Raw genomic sequence first — 25,245 nt, forward strand, 5'->3', positions numbered from 1 at the left:
AAAAAATGCTCCTTAAAAATTATCCCCAATTAGAGAATGATTACCAGCTGCCTCTAATTGGGAATCATACAAAATGACCAATATAGACAAACAAAACTAGAAGCCCCACATAGAAATAATAAACTAGAGTAAACCCCCAGTCACGCCCTGACCTACTCACCATAGAAAATAAGGGCTCTCTATGGTCAGGACGTGACAAACACGCAATTTGCGCATCACTTTGCATAAAGCGTTTTATGACGGGCTTGAACTGAGTATTTGCGGATGCCATAATTTTGTAATTTTTTAAATAAATAGTTTTCCCCCTGCTTTATTCTCTCATTTACATAATGCATGTGCATGAATCCTAATTTAGAATTGGGTCCTTAGTGAAAAGGGAGTTTCCTTTTAAGGTGTAAGTAAGTGACCCCACCCCACTGTCTATCATGAAACAGGCCTACCTCTCAAGGAATTGAAAGTGGGAAGAGGAAAGCACCTTGAACATACTCATTTGGCTCTGAAACAACCATTTCCCAATTAAATTCATTATTTTTTCCAAATCTTGTATTCCGTTCTGATAAACAGTGTGTTAGTCTTATTCCTAGAGAAGATGCCTTCATGTGGTTTCTTCAAATAGTAATCTTCACGGGTGTTATATAATGTGTATTCAGTGATAAATAAATGCCACGTTTTGTTAGATATCAGTTTTTTTCTTTTGTAGGAATCAGGTGACACACAACAAAAGGTAACAAAATCTGTCTATAAAAAGGTTCATACATGACAATACACTCATTCTCAACGTTGATCATGACTTTTACACCCAAGCGCAAGTGGTACGTAGCATTTGTGATTGCAGGTGAGCGAACTGTATTTTAACAATACCATTTATTAATATTTATGTTAACTATTTATGAATGTGTTTGTCCCATATGAGCAAATAGTGTATTTCACAAAATACTTAATGCACAATTCATATTGTGTGTACTACATGTATACACAGGGCTCTAAGATTTCATGTTACTTCATGTTACTTTTGTGCATAGGTTCTCAGCAAATAATAATTTATTTAATATTATTGGGTTAATCGACAATAGTGACTCTACTCACTAACATTTCCATTGTATAAACACCCTATTGCTTTGCGGAAGTTCAGAAACAGCACTGTGAGGTATATGACTACTAATATCCTGGTCTACTTTGCTTTCCAATTAATCTGTTAACTAAAAGCAAATGAGAACTAAAACACGTCCGCGTCCATCTCTTATCAACTCACACAGACACAGGACTTTTGACATGGCAATACAATATAACATCTTTACCTCATTGTATGTTTATCATTATTTTCCACTCATGTAGTTGTTTGCACCAATGAAGGAGCATCTCGATTTCTAGATAGAAGTAAGTATAGTGAAGCAGACTTGCAACTAATTCTGTTATTAAGTTTAATCTTAATAAAAATACAACATCAAATGTACAGTGCCTTGCAAAAGTATTCACCCACCTTGGCATTTTTCCTATTTTGTTGCATTACAACCTGTAATTTAAATGGATTTTTATTTGGATTTCAGGCAATGGACATACACAAAATAGTCCAAATTGGTGAAGTGAAATGAAAAAAAAAGAACTTGTTTCAAAAAATGTAAAAAAATAAATATAAAATGGAAAAGTGGTGCGTGCATATGTATTCAACCCTTTTGCTATGAAGCCCCTAATAAGATATGGTGCAACCAATTACCTTCAGAAGTCACAATTATTTAAATAAAGTGTGTAAATAATACTGTGTGCAGTCTAAATGTCACATGATCTGTCACATGATCTCAGTATATATACACCAGTTCTGAAAGGCCCCAGAGTCTGCAACCCCACTAGGCAAAGGGCACCACCAAGCAAGCGGCACCATGAAGACCAAGGAGCTCTCCAAACAGGTTAGGGTCAAAGTTGTGGAGAAGTACAGATCAGGGTTGGGTTATAACAAAAACATCCCAAACTTTGAACATCCCACTGTGCACCATTTAAATCCATTATTTAAAAAATGGAAAGAATATGGCACCACAACAAACCTGCCAAGAGAGGGCCGCCCACCAAAACTCACGGACCAGGCAAGGAGGGCATTAATCAGAGAGGCAACAAAGAGATCAAAGATACTCCACAGCGGAGATTGGAGTATCTGTCCATAGGACCACTTTAAGCCGTACACTCCACAGAGCTGGGCTTTATGGAAGAGTGGCCAGAAAAAAAGCCATTGCTTAAAGAAACAAAATAAGCAAACCCATTTGGTGTTTGCAAAAAGGCATGTGGGAGACTCCCCAAACATATGGAAGAAGGTACTCTGGTTAAATGAGACTAAATTTGAGCTTTTTAGCCATAAAGGAAAACGCATTGTCTGGTGCAAACCCAACACCTCTCATCACCCCGAGAATACCATCCAGTGAAGCATGGTGGTGGCAGCATCATGCTGTGGGGATATTTTTAATCGACAGGGACTGAGAAACTGGTCAGAATTGAAGGAATGATGGATGGTGCTAAATACAGGGAAATTCTTGAGGGAAACCTGTTACAGTCTTCAAGAGATTTGAGACTGAGACGGAGGTTCACCTTCCAGCAGGACAATAACCATAAGCATAAAGCTAAAGCAACACTAGAGTGGTTTAAGGGGAAGCATTTAAATGTCTTGGAATGGCCTAGTCAAAGCCCAGACCTCAATCCAATTGAGAATCTGTGGTGTGACTTAAAGATTGCTGTACACCAGCGGAACCCATCCAACTTGAAGGAGCTGAAGCAGTTTTGCCTTGAAGAATGGGCAGAAATCCCAGTGGCTAGATGTGCCAAGTTTATAGAGACATACCCCAAGAGACTTGCAACTGTAATTGCTGCAATAGGTGGCTCTACAAAGTATTGCCTTAGGGGGGTGAATAGTTATGCACACTCAAGTTTTCTGTTTTTTGTCTTATTTCTTGTTCGTTTCACAATAAAAAAATATTTTGCATCTTCGAAGTGATAGGCATGTTGTGTAAATCAAATAATACAAATTCCAGGGCAACAAAATAGGAAAAATGCCAAGGGGGTGAATACTTTCGCCCAGCCACTGTAGTTCCATGATGACAATCATACACTGTAGTTCCTATATATGTGACTATCATATAAATACCCAGTCACTTAATGTGGGACTTAACAAAACAATTATTTTCCAGCCTCCACAGTCAGTGCTGGAGGAGTACGTTTAGTGGATGGCCCAAACAACTGCTCTGGCAGGGTGGAGGTTTATTATGCAGGCCAGTGGGGTGCAGTGTGTGATGATGACTGGGACCTGCTGGATGCCAAGGTGGTGTGTAGAGCGCTGGGCTGTGGGGTGGCGCTGGAGGCCCCGGACCAGGCTTACTTTGGCCAAGGCAGAGGGGAGATCTGGCTAGATGATGTGCAATGTTCTGGGAATGAAGAGGCACTGCTTGGCTGCAGCTCAGATGGACTGGGGTCACACAACTGTGGACATTCTGAGGATGCAGCAGTGATATGTGAGGGGCAGTCAGGTAAGTGTGGGGTTGAATCTTCTCAAAAGATTTATCTAAACTACCAACACCAGCCAGGGGCTTGTGTAATGCTACCATGTTTCCTCTCTCTCTCTCTCTCTCTCTCTCTCTCTCTCTCTCTCTCTCTCTCTCTCTCTCTCTCTCCTCCTCCTCCTCTCTCCCTTTCTTTCTCTCTCCCTCTCTCCCTCTCTCTCGCTCTCTCAGGTCCATCCCCTTCAGATTTCCATTGTGAGTAATTTCAAAATTATTCCCCAGACATCAATTCAACGTATATTCCACATTGGTTCTACGTAGAATCATTGTAATGATGTGGAAACAATGTTGATTTAAACAGTGCATTCCCAGTAGGCCTTTATGTTTCAATTCCAGAAAACCTCACTATATGCAAAGAAATTATAGTCACATCAGATATCTTGTATATTCACACGTCCTGAGAAGAAACCCGTTACTGCAAGGGCATATCGACAGACTTTTCACCTAGTCAACTCAGGAATGCAAACCACAAACGCTATTACCCACTTGGCTACCTACCGCCTTTAACCTTTGACAATGGTAGATGATGTCTGTCTCTCCAGCAGTAGTTGAAGAGGAAAGATTCATATCAAATTTATTGGTCACATACACGTGTTTAGCAGGCTGCTCAGCAAGGAAGAAGCCACTGCTCCAAAACCGCAATAAAAAATCCAGACTACGGTTTGCAACTGCACATGGGGATAAAGATTGTACTTTTTGGAGAAATGTCCTCTGTTCTGATGAAACAAAAATAGAACTGTTTGGCCATAATGACCATCATTATGTTTGGAGGAAAAAGGGGAGGCTTGCAAGCCGAAGAACACCATCCCAACCGTGAAGTACGGGGGTGGCAGCATCATGTTGTGGGGGTGCTTTGTTGCAGGAGGGACTGGTGCACTTCACAAAATAGATGTTATAATGAGGCAGGAAAATGATGTGGATATATTGACGCAACATCTCAAGACATCAGTCAGGAAGTTAAAGCTTGGCTGCAAATGGATCTTCCAAATGGACAATGACCCAAAAATACTTCCAAAGTTGTGGCAAAATGGCTCAAGGACAACAAAGTCAAGGTATTGGAGTGGCTATCACAAAGCCCTGACCTCAATCCTATAGAAAATTTGTGAGCAGAACTGAAAAAGTGTGTGCGAGCAAGGAGGCCTACAAACCTGACTCAGTTACACCAGCTCTGCCAGGAGGAATGTGCCAAAATTCACCCAACTTATTGTGGGAAGCTTGTGGAAGGCTACCTGAAATGTTTGACCCAAGTTAAACAATTTAAAGGCAATGCTAACCAATAAGAATTGAGTGTGTGTAAACTAATGACTCATTGGGAATGTGGTGAAAGAAATGAAAGCTGAAATAAACCGTTCTCTCTACTACTTATCTGGCATTTCACACTCTTAAAATAAAGTGGTGATCCTAACTGACCTAAGACATCTAATCTTTACTAGGATTAAATGTCAGGAATTGTGAAAAACTGAGTTTAAATGTATAGTGGGGCAAAAAAGTATTTAGTCAGCCACCAATTGTGCAAGTTCTCCCACTTAAAAAGATGAGAGAGGCCTGTAATTTTCATCATAGGTACACTTCAACTATGACAGACAAAATGAGTGGAAAAAAATCCAGAAAATCACATTGTAGGATTTGAAATGTATTTATTTGCAAATTATGGTGGAAAATAAGTAATTGGTCAATGACAAAAGTTTATCTCAATAATTTGTTATACACCCGTTGTTGGCAATGAAAGAGGTCAAATGTTTTCTGTAAGTCTTCACAAGGTTTTCACACACTGTTGCTGGTATTTTGGCCCATTCCTCCATGCAGATCTCCTCTAGAGCAGTGATGTTTTGGGGCTGTTGCTGGGCAACACGGACTTTCAACTCCCTCCAAAGATTTTCTATGGGGTTGAGATCTGGAGACTGGCTAGGCCACTCCAGGACCTTGAAATGCTTCTTACGAAGCCACTCCTTCGTTGCCCGGGCGGTGTGTTTGGGATCATTGTCATGCTGAAAGACCCAGCCATGTTTCATCTTCAATGCCCTTGCTGATGGAAGGAGGTTTTCACTCAAAATCTCATGATACATGGCCCCATTCATTCTTTCCTTTTCACGAATCAGTCGTCCTGGTCCCTTTGCAGAAAAACAGCCCCAAAACATGATGTTTCCACCCCCATGCTTCACAGTCGGTATGGTTGTCTTTGGATGCAACTCAGCATTCTTTGTCCTCCAACACGACGAGTTGAATTTTTACCAAAAAGTTATATTTTGGTTTCATCTGACCATATGACATTCTCCCAATCTTCTTCTGGATCATCCAAATGCTCTCTAACAAACTTCAGATGGGCCTGGACATGTACTGGCTTAAGCAGGGGGACACGTCTGGCACTGCAGGATTTGAGTCCCTGGCGGTGTAGTGTGTTACTGATGGTAGGCTTTGTTACTTTGGTCCCAGCTCTCTGCAGGTCATTCACTAGGTCCCCCCATGTTGTTCTGGCATTTTTGCTCACCGTTCTTGTGATCATTTTGACCCCATGGGGTGAGATCTTGCGTGGAGCCCCAGATCGAGGGAGATTATCAGTGGTCTTGTATGTCTTCCATTTCCTAATTATTGCTCCCACAGTTGATTTCTTCAAACCAAGCTGCTAACTTGCAGATTCAGTCTTCCCAGCCTGGTGCAGGTCTACAATATTGTTTCTGGTGTCCTTTGACAGCTCTTTGGTCTTGGCCTTAGTGGAGTTTGGAGTGTGACTGTTTGAGGTTGTTGACAGGTGTCTTTTATATTGATAACAAGTTCAAACAGGTGTCATTAATACAGGTAACGAGTGGAGGACAGAGGAGCCTCTTAAAGAAGAAGTTACAGGTCTGTGAGAGCCAGAAATCCTGCTTGTTTGTAGGTGACCAAATCCTAATTTTCCACCATAATTTGCAAATAAATTCATTAAAAATCCTACAATGTGATTTTCTGGATTTTTTTCTTCTAATTTTGTCTGTCATAGTTGAAGTGTACATATGATGAAAATTACAGGCCTCTCTCATATTTTTAAGTGGGAGAACTTGCACAATTGGTGGCTGACTAAATACTTTTTTGCCCCACTGTATTTGGCTAAGGTGTATGTAAACTTCGGACTTCAACTGTATATGTCAGAGTGGCATTGGACTAAGATACAGTGACATAGTATAGAATACAGTATATACATATGAGATGGGTGATGCAATATTTACACACAATTACAGTGACTAAGATACCGTAGAATAGTACAGTTTATATATATGAGATGAGTAATGCAAGATACGGAGACATTATTTAAGTGTTTAATTTCCTTAAAGTGGCAAGTGATTTCTAATCTATGTCTATAGGCAGCCACCTTTGATGTGCTAGGCTGTTTAGCAGTCTGATGGCCTTACATTTACATTCACATTTAAGTCATTTAGCAGACGCTCTTATCCAGAGCGACTTACAAATTGGTGCATTCACCTTATGACATCCAGTAGAACAGTCACTTTACAATAGTGCATCTAAATCTTAAAGGGGGGGGGGGGTGAGAAGGATTACTTATCCTATCCTAGGTATTCCTTAAAGAGGTGGGGTTTCAGGTGTCTCCGGAAGGTGGTGATTGACTCCGCTGTCCTGGCGTCGTGAGGGGGTTTGTTCCACCATTGGGGATCCAGAGCAGCGAACAGTTTTGACTGGGCTGAGCGGGAACTGTACTTCCTATAATAATAATATATAATATATGCCATTTAGCAACGCTTTTTATGACTTACAGTCATGTGTTCCTCAGTGGTAGGGAGCGCCATGCTCTAGCAGGCCAGAGGTGGATGAACGCAGTGCCCTTGTTTGGGTGTAGGGCCTGATCAGAGCCTGGAGGTACTGAGGTGCCGTTCCCCTCACAGCTCCGTAGGCAAGCACCATGGTCTTGTAGCGGATGCGAGCTTCAACTGGAAGCCAGTGGAGAGAGCGGAGGAGCGGGGTGACGTGAGAGAACTTGGGAAGGTTGAACACCAGACGGGCTGCGGCGTTCTGGATGAGTTGTAGGGGTTTAAAGGCACAGGCAGGGAGCCCAGCCAACAGCGAGTTGCAGTAATCCAGACGGGAGATGACAAGTGCCTGGATTAGGACCTGCGCCGCTTCCTGTGTGAGGCAGGGTCGTACTCTGCGGATGTTGTAGAGCATGAACCTACAGGAACGGGCCACCGCCTTGATGTTAGTTGAGAACGACAGGGTGTTGTCCAGGATCACGCCAAGGTTCTTAGCGCTCTGGGAGGAGGACACAATGGAGTTGTCAACCGTGATGGCGAGATCATGGAACGGGCAGTCCTTCCCCGGGAGGAAGAGCAGCTCCGTCTTGCAGAAGGTTCAGCTTGAGGTGGTGATCCGTCATCCACACTGATATGTCTGCCAGACATGCAGAGATGCGATTCGCCGCCTGGTCATCAGAAGGGGGAAAGGAGAAGATTAATTGTGTGTCGTCTGCATAGCAATGATAGGAGAGACCATGTGAGGTTATGACAGAGCCAAGTGACTTGGTGTATAGCGAGAATAGGAGAGGGCCTAGAACAGAGCCCTGGGGGACACCAGTGGTGAGAGCGCGTGGTGAGGAGACAGATTCTCGCCACGCCACCTGGTAGGAGCGACCTGTCAGGTAGGACGCAATCCAAGCGTGGGCCGCGCCGGAGATGCCCAACTCGGAGAGGGTGGAGAGGAGGATCTGATGGTTCACAGTATCGAAGGCAGCCGATAGGTCTAGAAGGATGAGAGCAGAGGAGAGAGAGTTAGCTTTAGCAGTGCGGAGCGCCTCCGTGATACAGAGAAGAGCAGTCTCAGTTGAATGACTAGTCTTGAAACCTGACTGATTTGGATCAAGAAGGTCATTCTGAGAGAGATAGCGGGAGAGCTGGCCAAGGACGGCACGTTCAAGAGTTTTGAGAGAAAAGAAGAAGGGATACTGGTCTGTAGTTGTTGACATCGGAGGGATCGAGTGTAGGTTTTTTCAGAAGGGGTGCAACTCTCGCTCTCTTGAAGACGGAAGGGACGTAGCCAGCGGTCAGGGATGAGTTGATGAGCGAGGTGAGGTAAGGGAGAAGGTCTCCGGAAATGGTCTGGAGAAGAGAGGAGGGGATAGGGTCAAGCGGGCAGGTTGTTGGGCGGCCGGCCGTCACAAGACGCGAGATTTCATCTGGAGAGAGAGGGGAGAAAGAGGTCAGAGCACAGGGTAGGGCAGTGTGAGCAGAACCAGCGGTGCCATTTGACTTAGCAAACGAGGATCGGATGTCGTCGACCTTCTTTTCAAAATGGTTGACGAAGTCATCTGCAGAGAGGGAGGAGGGGGGGGGATTCAGGAGGGAGGAGAAGGTGGCAAAGAGCTTCCTAGGGTTAGAGGCAGATGCTTGGAATTTAGAGTGGTAGAAAATGGCTTTAGCAGCAGAGACAGAGGAGGAAAATGTAGAGAGGAGGGGGTGAAAGAATGCCAGATCCGCAGGGAGGCGAGTTTTCCTCCATTTCCGCTCGGCTGCCCGGAGCCCTGTTCTGTGAGCTCGCAATGAGTCGTCGAGCCACGGGGCGGGAGGGGAGGACCGAGCCGGCCTGGAGGATAGGGGACATAGAGAGTCCGTGAGATAGAAGCTGTTTTTCAGTCTCTTGGTCCCAGCTTTGATGCACCTGTACTGACATGGATGATTTTGGGGTGAACATGCAGTGGCTCGGGTGGTTGATGTCCTTGATGATCTTTTTGGTCTTCCTATGGCATCGGTGCTGTAAGTGTCCAGGAGGGCGGGAAGATTTCTCCCGGTAATGTGTTGGGCAGACCGCACCACCCTCTGGAGAGCTTTGCAGTTGTGGGCCGTGCCGTTGCCCTATCAGGTGGTGATACAGCCCAACAGAATGCTCTCAATTGTGCATCTGTAAAAGTTTGTGAGGGTTTTAGGTGTTAAGACAAATTTCATTAGCCTCCTGAGTTTGAAGATGCGCTGTTGCGCCTTCTTCACCACACTGTCTGTGTGGGTGGACCATTTCAGTTTGTCAGTGATGTGTATGCCGAGGAACTTGAAACTTTCCACCTTCTCCACTTCGGTCCCGTTGATGTGGATAGGGGAGTGCTCCCGCTGCTGTTTCCTGAAGTTCACGATCATCTCCTTAGTTTTGTTGACATTGAGTGAGAGGTTATTTTCCTGGCACCACACTCCCAGAGTCCTCACCTCCTTCCTGTAGGCCGTCTCATCGTTGTTAGTAGTCTAGCCTTCTACTGTTGTGTCGTCTGCAAACTTGATGATTGAGTTGTAGGAGTGCATGGACATGCAGTCATGGGTGAACAGGGAGTACAGGAGGGGGCTGAGCACGCACCTTTATGGGGCCCCAGTGATGAGGATCAGTGAAGAGGAGATGTTGTTTCCTACATTCACCACCTGGTGGCGACCCGTCAGGAAGTCCAGGACCCAGTTGCACATGGCGGGGTTCAGACCCAGGGCCTCGAGCTTGATGATGAGTTTGGAGAGTAATATAGTGTTGAATGCTGAGCTATAGTCAATGAACAGCATTCTTACTGTACATAGGTATGCCTCTTGTCCCGATGGGACAGGACAGTGTGAAGAGTGGTGGCGATTGCATCGTCTGTCAATCTATCGGGGCGGTAAGCAAATTGAAGTGGGTCTAGGGTGGCAGGTAAGGTGGAGGTGATATGATCCTTGCCAAGTCTCTTCAAGGGGCTATAATTATTTAGTTCAATTACCTTTCCTACCTTAGGTGCAGGGACAATGGTGGCCATATTGAAGCATGTAGGGACAACAGACTGGGATAGGGAGAGATATATCTGTAAACACACCAGCCAGCAGGCCTGCACTTGCTCTGAGGACACGGCTAGGAATGCCATCTGGGCCGGCAGCCTTGCAAGGGTTAACATACTTAAATGTCCTACTCATGTCGGCCATGGAGCAGGAGAGCCCACAGTCCTTGATAGCGGGCCGCATCGGTGTCACTGTATTATCCTCAAAGAATCGAAGAAGGTGTTCAGCCTATCCCGGAAGCAGGATGTCAGTGTTCCTGGTTTTCCTTTTATAATCCATGATTGTCTGTAGACCCTGCCACATACGTCTTGTGTGTGAGATGTTGAACTGGGACTCAACTTTGTCCCTATACTGACGTTTAGCCGCTTGATTGCTTTGCGGAGGGAATAACTACGCTGTTTGTATTCTGCCACATTCCCAGTCACCTTGCCATGGTTAAATGCGGTTCTTTGCACTTCCAGTTTTGCGCAAATGCTCCCTTCTATCCACAGTTTCTGGTTGGGGTAGGTTTTAATAGTCACAGTGGGTACAACATCTCCTATGCACTTCCTAATAAAATCATTCACCGTATCGTTATATGTGTCAATATTATTTTCTGACGCTACTCTGAACATATCCCAGTCCGCGTGATCAAAACAATCATGAAGCGTGGATTCCGATTGGTCAGACCAGCGTTGAATAGTCTTCACGACGGGTGCTTCCTGTTTGAGTTTCTGCCTGGAGGAGAAAGATGTAATCGTGGTCCGATTTGCCTAATGGCGGGCCGGGGAGGGCCTTATATGCACTCTGGAAGGTAGTTTAGTAATGAGAGAGTTTTAGCAGCGCGAGTACCACAATCAATATGTTGATAGAATTTCAGGAGCCTTTTCCTCAAATTTGCTTTGTTAAAATACCCAGCTACAGTAAATGCAGCCTCGGGATATGTGGTTTCCAGTTTACATAAAGTCCAGTGAAGTTCTTTGAGGGTCGTCGTTGTATCAGCTTGAGGGGGGAAGTAGACCGCTGTGACTACTATTGAGGAAAATTCTCTCGGGAGATAGTATCGTCAGCATTTGATTGTGAGATATTCTAGGTCAGGTGAACAGAAGGACTCGAGTTCATGTATGTTATCACAGTTACACCATAAGTCGTTAGTCATGAAACATATACCGCCACCCTTCTGCTTCCAGGAGAGATGTTTGTTCCTGTCGGTGCAATGTACTGAGAACAGAACTGGCTTTACAGAGTCAGATAGTATGTCTCGAGAGAGCCATGTTTCTTTGAAGCAGAGTGTGTTACAATCCCTGGTGTTTCTCTGAAAAGCAACTCTCGCCTTGAGCTCATCAACTTTATTATCCAGAGATTGGACATTAGCGAGTAAAATACTTAGGAGTGGTGGGAGGTGTGCAGAAGACCGCCTCGAGTACCTTAATTACTCTGGGGAGAGCAAACAAAGGATCTGCTCCAGGGAAGTCGTAATCCTGGTCGTAATGCTGGAAGTTCTGGTGAGTTACCGTCGCTCTAATATCCAATAGTTCTCCCCGGCTGTATGTAATGACACAAAATAATTCCTGAGCTAATAACGTAAAAAATAGTACATAAACAAACAAAATACTGCAAAGTTTCCTAAGAGCTAGTCGCGATGCTGCCATCTCCGTCGGCACCATCATAACACCATACCATACTCGTTCTCTCTCTCTCTCTCTCTCTCTCTCTCTCTCTCTCTCTCTCTCTCTCTCTCTCTCTCTCTCTATCTCTCTCTCAGGTACGTACCCTTCAGATCCAGATTCCCATTGTGAGTAATCTAAAAATGATTCCTTACTTTGTTTCAGTTGCAAAACAATGTCATAATATGTTTTTGTAAAACAAAAAGTCGGTGCCCGTTACAAGTTTCTTCCTTTCCCTTCCTCTTAACTCAAACAGCTGACTTGACAGTGCGCCTAGTTGATGGTCCCAACCGCTGCTCTGGCAGGGTGGAGGTCTACCAGGATGGGATTTGGGGGACAGTCTGTGATGATAACTGGGCTGTGCTAGATGCCCAAGTTGTATGTAGGGAGCTGAGCTGTGGACCAGCCACAGAGGCTCCTCACCAGGCTCACTTTGGTGAGGGGAGTGGCTCAATCCTATTGGATGATGTGGCGTGCATGGGAAGTGAGGGATCTTTACTGGAATGCAGCTCAGGAGGGATAGGAAACCATGACTGTGGCCATGATGAAGATGCCAGTGTAACTTGCATGATGGGTAAGTCTCAGTATACATTTACAGTAGACAAAAATAGTTTATGTTCAGATGAATTAAGGATAATTTAATACCTGTTTTTCACAATATCTCACTTTCATTGTCAATGTCCCTTCTCCATATTTTCCTATTTTCATAACCTCCAATTCAAGAACAAGAAGATGCATTTAGAAACAGTAAGATCAATTCCATACAACTATATTATACGTGTGTCATTGGGGGCAGTGTGTGATGATGACTGGGACGTGAGCACTGCTGACAGCTCCACTGTATGTGGGCAATCTTTTTATTTATTTTTTACAAGTCAGTTAAGAACAAATAATTATTTACAATGACGGCCTACCTCAGCCAAACCTGGACGACCCTGGGCCTACCTCAGCCAAACCTGGACGACCCTGGGCCTACCTCAGCCAAACCTGGACGACCCTGGGCCTACCTCAGCCAAACCTGGACGACCCTGGGCCTACCTCAGCCAAACCTGGACGACCCTGGGCCTACCTCAGCCAAACCTGGACGACCCTGGGCCTACCTCAGCCAAACCTGGACGACCCTGGGCCTACCTCAGCCAAACCTGGACGACCCTGGGCCTACCTCAGCCAAACCTGGACGACCCTGGGCCTACCTCAGCCAAACCTGGACGACCCTGGGCCTACCTCAGCCAAACCTGGACGACCCTGGGCCTACCTGAGCCAAACCTGGACGACCCTGGGCATACCTCAGCCAAACCTGGACGACCCTGGGCCTACCTCAGCCAAACCTGGACGACCCTGGGCCAATTGTGCGCCGCCGTATGGGACTTCCAATCACAGCCGGATGTGATACAGCCTGAGTTTGAACCAGGCACTGCATCTCAGTGCAAGAGATGCAGTGCCTGGTTCAAACCCAGACCGTTGCGCCACTCGGGAGCCCTTAGGATGGCACCGGATTGACCGAGTTTGGTATGGGAGGTGGTATTCCCATTCTGCTAGAAAACATGGCCTGTGTTAGAACAGAGGACTCTCTCTGACTGCCTCTTTAATGTGATAGGTCAGTCATGGTTATATGCTGTGGGATCTGAATTTATTGACAACCCTGATAAAGATGAGCAAAAATTACTGTATGAAATAAATAATTAAAATACTGAACTAAATTGTATGCTCAGAAAAATGGGGAAATTATATTATTTATACTAATAAAATTTCTTAGAGAAAGAGATTTTGTTTAACAAGTAATATTTTTTTCTCTCAAAAAGGTAGGGGTCAAAATTATTGACACCCCTGTTTTCAATACCTTTCAATGCTTCACCTTGCGAGGATAACAACACTGAACCTTTTTCTAAAAGGGTTAATGAGTTGGAGAACACATTGGGAGGGATCTTAGACCATTCCCCATACAGAATCCTTCCAGATCCTCAATATCCTTTGTCTGAGCTTATGGCCTGCCCTCTTCCATTCAAACCACAGGTTTACAATGGCTTTCAAATCCGGAGACTGAAATGTTGATTTTTGTGGCCAATTAACAATTTCTTTGTGGATTTTGATGTGTGTTTGAGATTATTGTCTTGCTGGAAGATCCACTTGCTACCAAGTTTCAGCATCCTGGTAGAGGCAACCAGGTTTTTGTCTTAAATGTACTGGTTCTGGGTAAAGTTCATGATGTCATTGACCTTAATAAGGGCCCCAGGACCAGTGGAAGCATAATAGCCCCATAACATAAAAAATACACTACCATATATTACAATAAGTCTGGACATCCTTTCTGCTCATGCAATTTCATTTCGACGCCAAACCCCACCACTGGCGTGCATATCCAAAGAGCTCTATTTTCATGTAATCCAACAAATAACAACACCTGGAGTTTGCTAAACGGCATTGGCACTTAGAACCGGTTCTTTGGTCAGATGACACGAAAATAGAGCTCTTTGGCCACACACACCAGTGGTGGGGTTTGGCGTCGAAATGAAAATGCATGAGCAGAAAGGAAGTCCAGACTTATTGTAATATATGGTAGTGTATTGTTTATGTTATGGGGCTATTATGCTTCCACTGGTCTTGGAGCCCTTGTTAAGGTCAATGGCAAATAATCCTGGAGCAATAGGAAATGTGAATTATTATGTGCATTATACTTACTTTTCATTTTTGTAGAAATTGTTAAATATTTCATAACGGCAAATCAAGTCTGAGATTTCAAAGTGGAAATTGCAAACTTCAGAAGCCTTCTTAAACCTCAAATAAACTACAAGTTCTAAATTTCCTGCACTGCAGGAAAGTTATCCTACAGCAGGATGATCAAATTAAGATCCTTTTCCATCAGTTTTCAACTCAACGACAGTCCCACACCCTGTCATCTTCACAGTTCTACCTGTCTATTACAGATGGCATTTCCAGAGTGCGTCTGGTCAACGGTCCCAACAACTGCTCTGGTAGAGTGGAGGTGTTTGACTCTGGCCAGTGGGGTACAGTGTGTGATGATGACTGGGATCAGAGGGATGCTCAGGTGATGTGCAGAGAGTTGGGCTGTGGAGAAGCACTAGAGGCCTTTGGATCTGCCAGGTTTGGAAAGGGCAGTGGCTCCATCTCTCTGGATGACTTGGCCTGTTCTGGCTCTGAAGACTCTTTGCTGCAGTGTCCCCACAGTGGCCTGGGTAACCATGACTGTGGCCACCATGAAGATGCAGGAGTCACCTGCGCTGGTGAGATAAATGTTTGTGGCAGGACGTTTATACATCATTATATTGTATATGTTGGTAATAGGGCTAGTGTTACACTGTAAAAACCTAATTCTACAACAGGTATTTCTGTAGACATCCAGCCATTGAACTCCCTGTGGACTTTCCTATTCTCTTTTTGCAGTATTGGCTCGATCTAATATGGGATCTTACTTTATTAGCTGGATCAAAACCATGTATAAAAAAACCTACCACCATGTTCACTAATGATGTCCTTTAAAAAATAATTCCTTCAGTGTAGAGGAACTAGTCAAGTTTGCAGTATTTTGCCTTTGCTTTTTGCAGTGTTTATAAATCTATGGTGTATGCAAAGAAAAACAATGCAAAATTGATGAAACATGCATTCACCTCAGTATTGTTTGTTAACCCAATTGTACCTTAATAAAGCGAACAGGGATGCACCTAATTTCTAATCAAACCAATTAGTAAATGGAGTTAACAGTTATCTTTGTTTACAGGTCCTACAGAGAACAGCAGCATTTCCAGAGTGCGTCTGGTCAACGGTCCCAACAACTGCTCTGGTAGAGTAGAGGTGTTCCACTCTGGCCAGTGGGGTACAGTGTGTGATGATGACTGGGACCTGCTGGATGCCAAGGTAGTGTGTAGAGCACTGGGCTGTGGGGTGGCGCTGGAGGCCCCGGACCAGGCTCACTTTGGCCAAGGCAGAGGGGAGATCTGGCTAAAGGATGTGCAATGTTCTGGGAATGAAGGTTCACTGCTTGGTTGCAGCTCAGATGGACTGGGGTCACACAACTGTGGACATTCTGAGGATGCAGCAGCGATATGTGAGGGGCAGTCAGGTAAGTGAATGGTTGAAATTTCTCAGACAACTTATTTAAACTACCAACACCAACAAGGGGCTTGTGTAATGTTAACATTTTTTTCCTCCCTCTCTCTTTCTCTCTCTCTCAGGTCCATCCCCTTCAGATTTCCATTGTGAGTCATCTAAAAATGAATTTCCACTGGGCACAGACAATGTCTATTTCACATTGGTTCAACGTAGTTTCATTGTAATGATGTGGAAACAATGTTGATTTAAACAGTGTGTTCCCAGTGGGTCTTTACTTTATGTTTCAATTGCAGAAAACCTCACTATATGGAAAGAAATTAGAATTCACACGTCATGAGAAGAAACCCCTAACTAACATAACCAGTTTGCCTCAGTGCAGTTTGTTTTCACTTATCACCACAAATCTGAGCATTGTTTATGGTCGGTATATTTTAGGTTTGAATAAGAGATTTAGATTTACATTTGAGTCATTTAGCAGACACTCTTATCCAGAAAGACTTACAGGCGCAATTAGGGTTAATAGGGTTAATGCCTAGCTCAAGGGCACATGAACAGATTTTTCACTTAGTCGGCTCGGAGATTCAAACCAGAGACCTTTCGGTTACTGGTCCAAAGCTCTTAACTGCTAGGCTACCTGTCTCCCTTGACCTGGGTCCTGTAATTCAGCTGGCAGACAATGGCAGGTGTTGTCTGTCTCTCCAGCAATAATTGAAGGGGAAAGATTTAACACCATACGATATTCTCTCTCTCTCTCTCTCTCTCTCTCTCTCTCTCTCTCTCTCTCTCTCTCTCTCACTCTCTCACTCTCTCTCTCTTCATCTCTCAGGTCCATCCCCTTCAGATTCCCATTGTGAGTAATCAAAAAATGTTTTTTTAACTTTATGTTTCAGTTGCAAAATGAGTCATAATATGTATTTGTAAAACAAAAAGTTAGTGCCCATTACACATTTCTCCCTTTCCCTTCCTCTTAACTCAAACAGCTGACTTGACAGTGCGCCTAGTTGATGGTCCCAACCGCTGCTCTGGCAGGGTGGAGGTCTACCAGGATGGGATTTGGGGGACAGTCTGTGATGATAACTGGGCTGTGCTAGATGCCCAAGTTGTATGTAGGGAGCTGAGCTGTGGACCAGCCACAGAGGCTCCTCACCAGGCTCACTTTGGTGAGGGGAGTGGCTCAATCCTATTGGATGATGTGGCGTGCATGGGAAGTGAGGGATCTTTACTGGAATGCAGCTCAGGAGGGATAGGGAACCATGACTGTGGCCATGATGAAGATGCCAGTGTAACTTGCATGATGGGTAAGTCTCAGTCTACAATTACAGTAGACAAAAATAGTTTATGTTTAGATGAATTAAGGATAATTTAATACCTGTTTTTCACAATATCTCACTCTCATTGTCAATATCCCTTCTCCATATTTTCCTATTTTCATAACCTTCAATTCAACAAGAAGATCCATTTAAAAACAGTAAGATCAATTCCATACAACTATATTTTAAGTGTATCATGCGGGGCAGTGGGGTATGGTGTGTGATGATAACTGGGACGTGAGCCCTGCTGACATGGTCTGCAGACTGCTCCGCTGTATGTGGGCTATAGATGCCCCCGTATGGGCCTGGTTTGGTATGGGAGATGGTATTCCCATTCTTCTGGACAACATGGCCTGTGTTGGAACAGAGGAATCTCTCTTTGACTGCCCCTCTGATGTGATAGGTCGGTACAACTACATGCATCCTGAGGATGTGAGTGTTGTCTGCTCAGGTGAGATTTAAGGGGAAGTTCCATATTCAACTGTTAGATGGTTCCTGATCCTGAAAGTAGTTTATTGGCCAGGAGAACTGTAATCTATGTTTCAGTTTTCTTTAAACAGCCACTGCAACCTTTAGCTAATTTAAAACGCAGGTAGCTTTATTTATTATATAGCACTTTTTAAGGTTACATACAATGGGTTCCAACATTTTTGACAACCTTGATAAAGATTAGCAAAAATGACTGTATAAAATAAATAATTAAAATACTAAGCTATATTGTTTCTTTGAAATTATGTTATTTTATACTAATAAAACTGCTCAAGGAAAGAGATTTTGTTCAACAAGTAATACTTTTTTCTAAAATGGTTTATGAGTTGGAGAACACACTGGGAGGGATCTTATACCATTACTCTATGCAGAAACCTTCCAGATCCTTGACTTATGGACTGCCCTCTTCAATTGTTTTAGTATTTTACTCCCTTTTTCAATCTTGTCGCATCGCATCAACTCCCCAAAGGGCTCGGGGAGAAACGGTCAAGCCATGTGTCCTCCAAAACAATGTCCCACCAAATCGCGCTTCTTAACCCAGAAGCCAGCAGCACCAATGTGTCGGAGGAAACACTGTTCAACTGACGACCGGGGTCAGCCTGCAGGCAGCTGGCCCGCCACAAGAGCGCGATGAGCCAAGTAAAGCCCCCCCGGCCAAACCCTCCCCTTACCCGGACGAGGCTGGCCCAATTGTGTGCCGCCCAATGACAGCCGGTTGTGATACAACCCGGGTCTGTTGTGACACCTCTACCACTGTGATGTAGTGCCTTAGACTGCTGTGCCACTCAGGAGGCCCTGCGCTCTTCAATTTAAACCACATGTTTTCATGGAAAATGTTGATTTTGTGGCCAATTAATAATTTCTTTGGATTTTGCTGTGTGCTTGGGGTTATTGTCTTGCTGGAAGACCCACTTGCAGCCAAGTTTCAGCCTCATTCACAGGCAACCATGTTTTTGACTAAAATGTCTTGGTACTGGGTAAAGTTTCTGATATCATTGACCTTAATTAACAAGGGTCCCAGGACCAATGGACGCAAAATAGCCCCATAATATCAAAGATCCTCCACCATATTTTACAGTACATACTGTATGGGTTATTTTCTGCTCATGCATTCTCATTTCGACACCAAACCTACCACTGGTAGATTATTACATATGGGAAGAACTATTGGATATCAGAGTGGCGGTAACTCACCAGCACTACCAGCATTACAACCAGGAATACGACTTTCCCGAAGCGGATCATTTGTTCACACCACCCAGAGCAATTGAACTGATTCCAAAGAGCAACCCAAAACAACGCCTGTGAAAAAGAGGGACTGGAAGCAGTCTTCTAGTCCAACTTAGGGGGGCGCACACCACCCACCGCTTCCGAGTATATTACTCGCTAATGTTCAGTCCCTGGATAACAAAGTTGACGAGTTCAGGGCAAGGGTTATTTTCTGAAGAGACATCAAGGATAATAACATACTCTGTTTCCCGGAAACATGGCTCTCTCGGGATATACTGTCAGAGTCGGTCCAGCCATCTGGATTCTCAGTTCATCGCGCCGACAGAGATAAACATCTCTCTGGGAAGAAGGTGTATGTTTCCTGATTAACGACTCATGGTGTAATTGTAATAACGTACAGGAACTCAAATCGTTTTTTCACCCGACCTAGATTACCTCACAATCAAATGCCGACCGTATTATCTCCCAAGTTAATTCTCTTTGGTTATTGTCCCAGCTGCGTATATCCACCCTCAAGCCGATACCACAACTGCCCCCAAGGAACTTCACTGGACTTTATGCAAACTGGAAACCATATATCCTAAGGCTGCATTTATTATAGCTGGGGAATTTAACAAAGCAAATTTTAGGAAAAGGCTACCTAAATTCTATCAGCATATCAACTGTAGTACTTGCGCTGGAAAAACACTCAACCATTATTATTCCAACTTCCGGGATGCATACAAGGCCCACCCCCGACCTCCTTTCAGCCAATCTGACCACAACTCCATTTTGCTCCTCCCTTCCTATAGGTCAAAACTCAAACAGGGAGTATCTGTGCTAAGGACTATTCAACGCTGGTCTGACCAATTGGAATTCACTCTTCAAGATTGTTTTGATCACGCGGACTGAGATATGTTCTGGGTAGCTTCCGAGAACAATATTGACGTGTACACTGAGACGGTTACTGATTTCATCAAGAAGTGTATAGGAGATGTTGTACCCACTGTGAATATTAAAACCAACCCTTACCAGAAACTGGATAGATGGCAGCATTCACGCAAAACTGAACATGCGAACAACAACAAAGTAGTCATTCCCTCTGCAAAGCAATCAAACAGGTAAAACGTCAGTATAGAGAAAGTGGAGTCGCAATTCAATGGCTCAGACATGAGACGTATGTGACAGGGTCTACAGACAATCAGGCTACAAAAGGAAAACCAGCCATGTCATGGACACCAACGTCTTGGAACCGGACAAGCTAAACACGTTCTTTGCCCGCTTTGAGGATAACACAGTGCCACCTACATGGCCAGCTACCAAGGGCTGTGGACTCTCCTTCTCCGTGAACGACGTAAGTATGATATTTAAACTAGCTAACCCTCGCAAGGTTGCCGACCCAGACGGCATCCCTAGCCACGTCCTCAGAGCATGTGCAGCTGGCTGGTGTGTTTACAGACATATTCAACCTCTCCCTATCCCAGTCTACTGTCCCCACATGCTTCAAGATGGCTACCATTGTTCCTGTACCCAAGTATGCAATGGTAACTGAACTAAATGATTATCGCCCCGTAGCACTCACTTCTGGCATCATGAAGTGCTTTGAGAATATAGTTAAGGATCATATCACCTCCACCTTATCTGTCACCCTAGACCCACTTCAATTTACTTACCACCCCAATAGATCCACAGACAATGCAATCGAATGCTGTTCATTGACTGTAGTTCAGCATTCAACACCATAGTACCCTCCAAGCTCATCATTAAGCTTGAGGACCTGGGTCTGAACCCCGTCTTGTGCAATTGGGTCCTGGACTTCCTGACGGGCTGTCCCCAGGTGGTGAAGGTAGGAAACAACATCTCTACTTTGCTGATCCTCAACACTGAGGCCCCACAAGGGTGCTTGCTCAACCCCTGCCTGTACTCTCTGTTTACCAATGACTTAATCATCAAGTTTGCAGACGACACAACAGTAGTATGGTTGATTACCAGCAACGACGAGACAGCCTACAGGGAGGATGTGAGGGCTCTGGGAGTGTGGTGTCTGGAAAATAACCTCTCACTCAACATCAACAAACAAAGACTATGGATTTCAGGAAACAGCAGAGGGAGCACCCCCCTAATCCATATCGACAGGACAGCAAAGGAGAAGGTGGAAAGTTTTAAGTTCCTGCATATGTTTGGAGTGTGACTGTTTGAGGTTGTAGACAGGTGTCTTTTATACTGATAAAAAGTTCAAACAGGTGCCATTAATACAGGTAACGAGTGGAGGACAGAGGAGCCTCTTAAAGAAGAAGTTACGGGTCTGTGAGAGCCAGAAATCTTGCTTGGTTGTAGTTGACCAAATACTTATTTTCCACCATAATTTGCAAATAAATTCATTAAAAATCCTACAATGTGATTTCCTGGATTTTTTTTTTCATTTTGTCTGTCATAGTTGAAGTGTACCTCCGATGACAATTACAAGCCTCTCTCATCTTTTTAAGTGGGAGAACTTGCACAATTGGTGGCTGACTAAATACTTTTTTGCCCCACTGTATATACTGTATTCTATACTCTCTACTGTATCTTAGTCTATGCTGCTCTGACATTTCTCGTCCATATATTTATATATTCTTAATTCCATTCCTTTACTTAGATGTGTGTATTAGGTATTTGTTGTGAAATTGCTACATATTACTTGTTAGATATTGCTGCACTGTCGGAACTAGAAGCACAAGCATTTCATTACACCCGCAGTAACATCTGCTAAGCACGTTTATGTGACCAATAAAATTTGATTTGATTTAATTTGGTGTGCGTGGCCAAAGAGCTCAACTTTCATGTCATCCAACAAATGTAAACACCTCGAGTTTGCTTAATGGTATTGGCACTTGAATTGGAAGCGGTTCTATGGTCAGATGACATGAAAATAGAGCTCTTTGGCCACGCTCACCAGTGGTGGGGTTTGGCCTCGAAATGAGAATGCATGGGCAGAAAAGAACCCCATACTTATTGTAATATATGGTGGTGTGTTTTTTTATGTTATGGGGCTATTTTGCTTCCACTGGTCTTGTGGGCCTTGTTAAGGTCAATGGCAAATATTCCTGCATCAACATGAAATGTTAATTGTTCTGTGGATTAGAATGAATGGACATTTTTGTCGGGGTTGATACATTTTTCATAAGGGAAAATCAAGTCTGAGATTTCAAAGTGGAAATGACAAACTTCAGAAGCCATCTTAAACTTCAAATACACTACAAGTTCTACATTTCCTGCATTGCATGTTATCCTACAACAGGGTGATCTAATTAAGATGCTACATCTGTATATTTTCTACAAAGTTTTTAACTCAACATCAATCCCACACCCTGTCATCTTCACAGTTCTACCTGTCTATTACAGATGGCATTTCCAGATTGCGTCTGGTCAACGGTCCCAACAACTGCTCTGGTAGAGTGGAGGTGTTTGACTCTGGCCAGTGGGGTACAGTGTGTGATGATGACTGGGATCAGAGGGATGCTCAGGTGATGTGCAGAGAGTTGGGCTGTGGAGAAGCACTAGAGGCCTTTGGATCTGCCAGGTTTGGAAAGGGCAGTGGCTCCATCTCTCTGGATGACTTGGCCTGTTCTGGCTCTGAAGACTCTTTGCTGCAGTGTCCCCACAGTGGCCTGGGTAACCATGACTGTGGCCACCATGAAGATGCAGGAGTCACCTGCGCTGGTGAGATAAATGTTTGTGGCAGGAAGTTTACATATCATAATATTGTCTATGTTGGTAACTGTACTTACATTTGTGACACAAATCCTATTCAAGTCATGGTACTGATATTAACATTTTTCCCACATCATGTTCAAGTCATCTATAGGTGACTTTGTTGATTTTCACAATACATATTAGATACTTTCGGATGATTTGGACATGATTTACAAAAAATGTTGGTGCCAGGATTTGGATGGATTCGTGCCACAAATTCTAAAACGTTAGCATTTGTAAAACAATCCCAGGGAAATGAACCAAAGCATGGATTTCTGTCAAACCTTGTTCTTTATCCTTTACAGGATAAAGAAACCAAGTTACTTTTGTACTATGGGTGAACTATCCCGTTAAGCAGAAATCAGTCAAGAAGTTGTTGCTAGCTCATACGTAGATGCTGTGTAAAAGTCTGTGTGAAAAGTAATACTTTTGATCATTTTAATATGTGGTGACCCTATGTGTCAATGTTTCTTCTAATTTTAGGTTCTGCTTCCGGGGCCTTCTGAAAGCATGTACTGTAGAGCTCTCATCCATCCAGTCTAGTAGTAACAATGGTCAACCATAGATACTGTATGTACATTCAAATTCTATTTCTATGATACCACCTCTCTCCTCCTGGGACATGCTGGTGTGCAAATCAAACACACTAATAAAAATACAGTACGGAAAACCATTATCTGTAACAATTGAATTCTGACCAGAGTGGATTTTCTTGCCTTCAGCAGGGAATGTGGCATCCAACTATTTAAAATCCTGCCTCATGTATCATTCATAAAAGCCCTCTTTAATGACACAATGCCAAGAAGGTTGCTGTGTCAGAGTTTCCAGACTGAGAAGGTGAAGACAACCCAGGCCAGCCAAGCCCCAAAGGCCTTCTAAATTTGAACTCCAATATAATTCAAATGCAATCACATGAGGTATAAGATTAGTATGCATAAGGTGTTGAAAATTATTTGTGTAGTGTTGACAATACTGTAACTTCAATTAGGAAGTGAACTGAAATACAATTCAAAAAAATCATCAGAGAAAATAATGGGCAATTTTTTATTCATGGTTTTAATTTAAATTCATTACATGATATTTAGACATTTAAAAGTTTGTGTAGACATTTTTCTAGTTCTACTAAACATTGTATTTGTTATGTCCATTGCATAGTTTGCTTTCTACAAGTAACAGGACCTTGAGTCATATTACCAGGCTAGTGTACTGTGAATTATTATAATTGACTCTATCTTGGATTAAATCAAAGTAATTAATACTGTATTGTTCTTCCAAGGTATTTACCATTTCTTTATTTTCTTTGGGATTTTACCCATATATTCACAAAGTTGCAAGAGTAAGTTCACCTGCTAAATTCCTCTCCATCCACTCCATCAATAGAGAGCAACAATAGGTCATTGTTAGATGATCAAGGTATCTAATTAAGCTTTACAATATAGGCTAACTTGAACATTACACTTTTCCCAAAATATCAATAGGAATATATTTTTCATTTTACATTCTTATTGTCCTCCTATTTCTCACCCACAATCACCATAATGGTTTCACATTGTCACGTTAGGCTTATGGGAGGTGCACTGCTTTTCAATGAATTAACATTAGACAGAAATAACGTCAGACAATCACATTTATGACATGAAAGAGGCCCAGCAACTCAGATCATTTCACAGGGTGAGCCTTAATAATCTCTATTTAGATTCTGAATATGCAATCAGGCAATTCCATTTTATGCCAGAAGAGGGATACAGTCCAGTTTTGGTGTGCTAGAGCCAGCAGATCTCAATTCACATCTGCTACAATTCTGATAGGACATTTAAAGGATTTCAAATTAATTAATTGATTGTGTAAATTGTTGTTTGGGCTTTACTTTAAAAAAAGATGGTCTCTTTTTATAGAGGGATGAAGAGACCAAGTGTATGCCAGACTCATGCAGGTGAAGGTCATGGACTCAATAACTTCCTTCCTCCTTCCTCTTCCTTCTTCCTCACCCCACTCATGTGTTGGCACTGGGCTATGTTTTATTAATGGGGAAGTCGCTGGCTACATGGCTACCTCTATAATTAATGTAGTTTAGCATTAGAAGGCAATGTGTTCTGGGGAGAAGGACAGGAGAAATCTGATTATGATGAATGGACAGTGCATATCAATGAGACCAGAGAAACAACCTGTCATTTTGTCTATGTGTAATAAACTACGTAACACGATATGCTCTGATTGTTTATTACATGTTCTGTAGACAAAATGCTTAGCTAATTATTATGATGATAATAAAAATATTTAATTGTGATGAGGCAACATAAACATGTTACAGAGCCGTTTTCAACGTAGGGCTATCAAGTAGCTTATATAGGCCTATCTACCTCCATAAATTGATGAAAGTCATTCTGATTATTATTTATTGTATGATGATTTGATTATTATTTTTTATTATATTGACATTTTCTTTTACCAATGGCTGTCTAAAGCTCAGACAGTCTATATAGGGATA

At 43.3% G+C, this 25,245-nt stretch overlaps 1 protein-coding gene across 5 annotated transcripts; it reads left to right on the forward strand.

Moving 5' to 3' along the window:
• The first annotated feature begins 770 nt into the window (after nucleotides 1-770).
• Nucleotides 771-24,961, forward strand: LOC118360298 (deleted in malignant brain tumors 1 protein-like). 5 transcript variants are annotated; one of them, XM_052482129.1, is made up of 15 exons: nucleotides 771-835; nucleotides 1,336-1,377; nucleotides 3,171-3,506; nucleotides 3,711-3,734; nucleotides 12,045-12,074; nucleotides 12,203-12,520; nucleotides 12,670-12,693; nucleotides 14,871-15,188; nucleotides 15,683-16,024; nucleotides 16,137-16,160; nucleotides 16,841-16,864; nucleotides 16,995-17,312; nucleotides 17,465-17,482; nucleotides 22,407-22,724; nucleotides 23,241-24,961. In XM_052482129.1, exons 1-15 carry the CDS (start codon nucleotides 787-789, stop codon nucleotides 23,261-23,263), a joined length of 2,208 nt encoding a protein of 735 aa, XP_052338089.1. In that variant the 5' UTR covers nucleotides 771-786; the 3' UTR covers nucleotides 23,264-24,961. The 5 variants fall into 5 exon arrangements, with proteins under 5 accessions (XP_052338089.1, XP_052338090.1, XP_052338091.1 ...); XM_052482130.1 differs by having other exon boundaries at nucleotides 17,468-17,482; XM_052482131.1 differs by lacking the exon at nucleotides 17,465-17,482.
• The last annotated feature ends 284 nt before the right edge of the window (nucleotides 24,962-25,245 follow it).

This window comes from Oncorhynchus keta, chromosome 27 (assembly GCF_023373465.1).
Source record: "Oncorhynchus keta strain PuntledgeMale-10-30-2019 chromosome 27, Oket_V2, whole genome shotgun sequence".
In the NCBI taxonomy this organism is placed as follows: domain Eukaryota; kingdom Metazoa; phylum Chordata; class Actinopteri; order Salmoniformes; family Salmonidae; genus Oncorhynchus; species Oncorhynchus keta.

Coding starts and splice junctions, on each gene's coding strand:
- LOC118360298 (XM_052482129.1), top strand. CDS start 787: ATGACTTTTACACCCAAGCGCAAGTGGTACGTAGCATTTGTGATTGCA. Junction 15,189..15,682: donor TGCAGGAGTCACCTGCGCTG/GTGAGATAAATG, acceptor CTTTGTTTACAG/GTCCTACAGAGAACAGCAGC. Junction 22,725..23,240: donor TGCAGGAGTCACCTGCGCTG/GTGAGATAAATG, acceptor TTCTAATTTTAG/GTTCTGCTTCCGGGGCCTTC.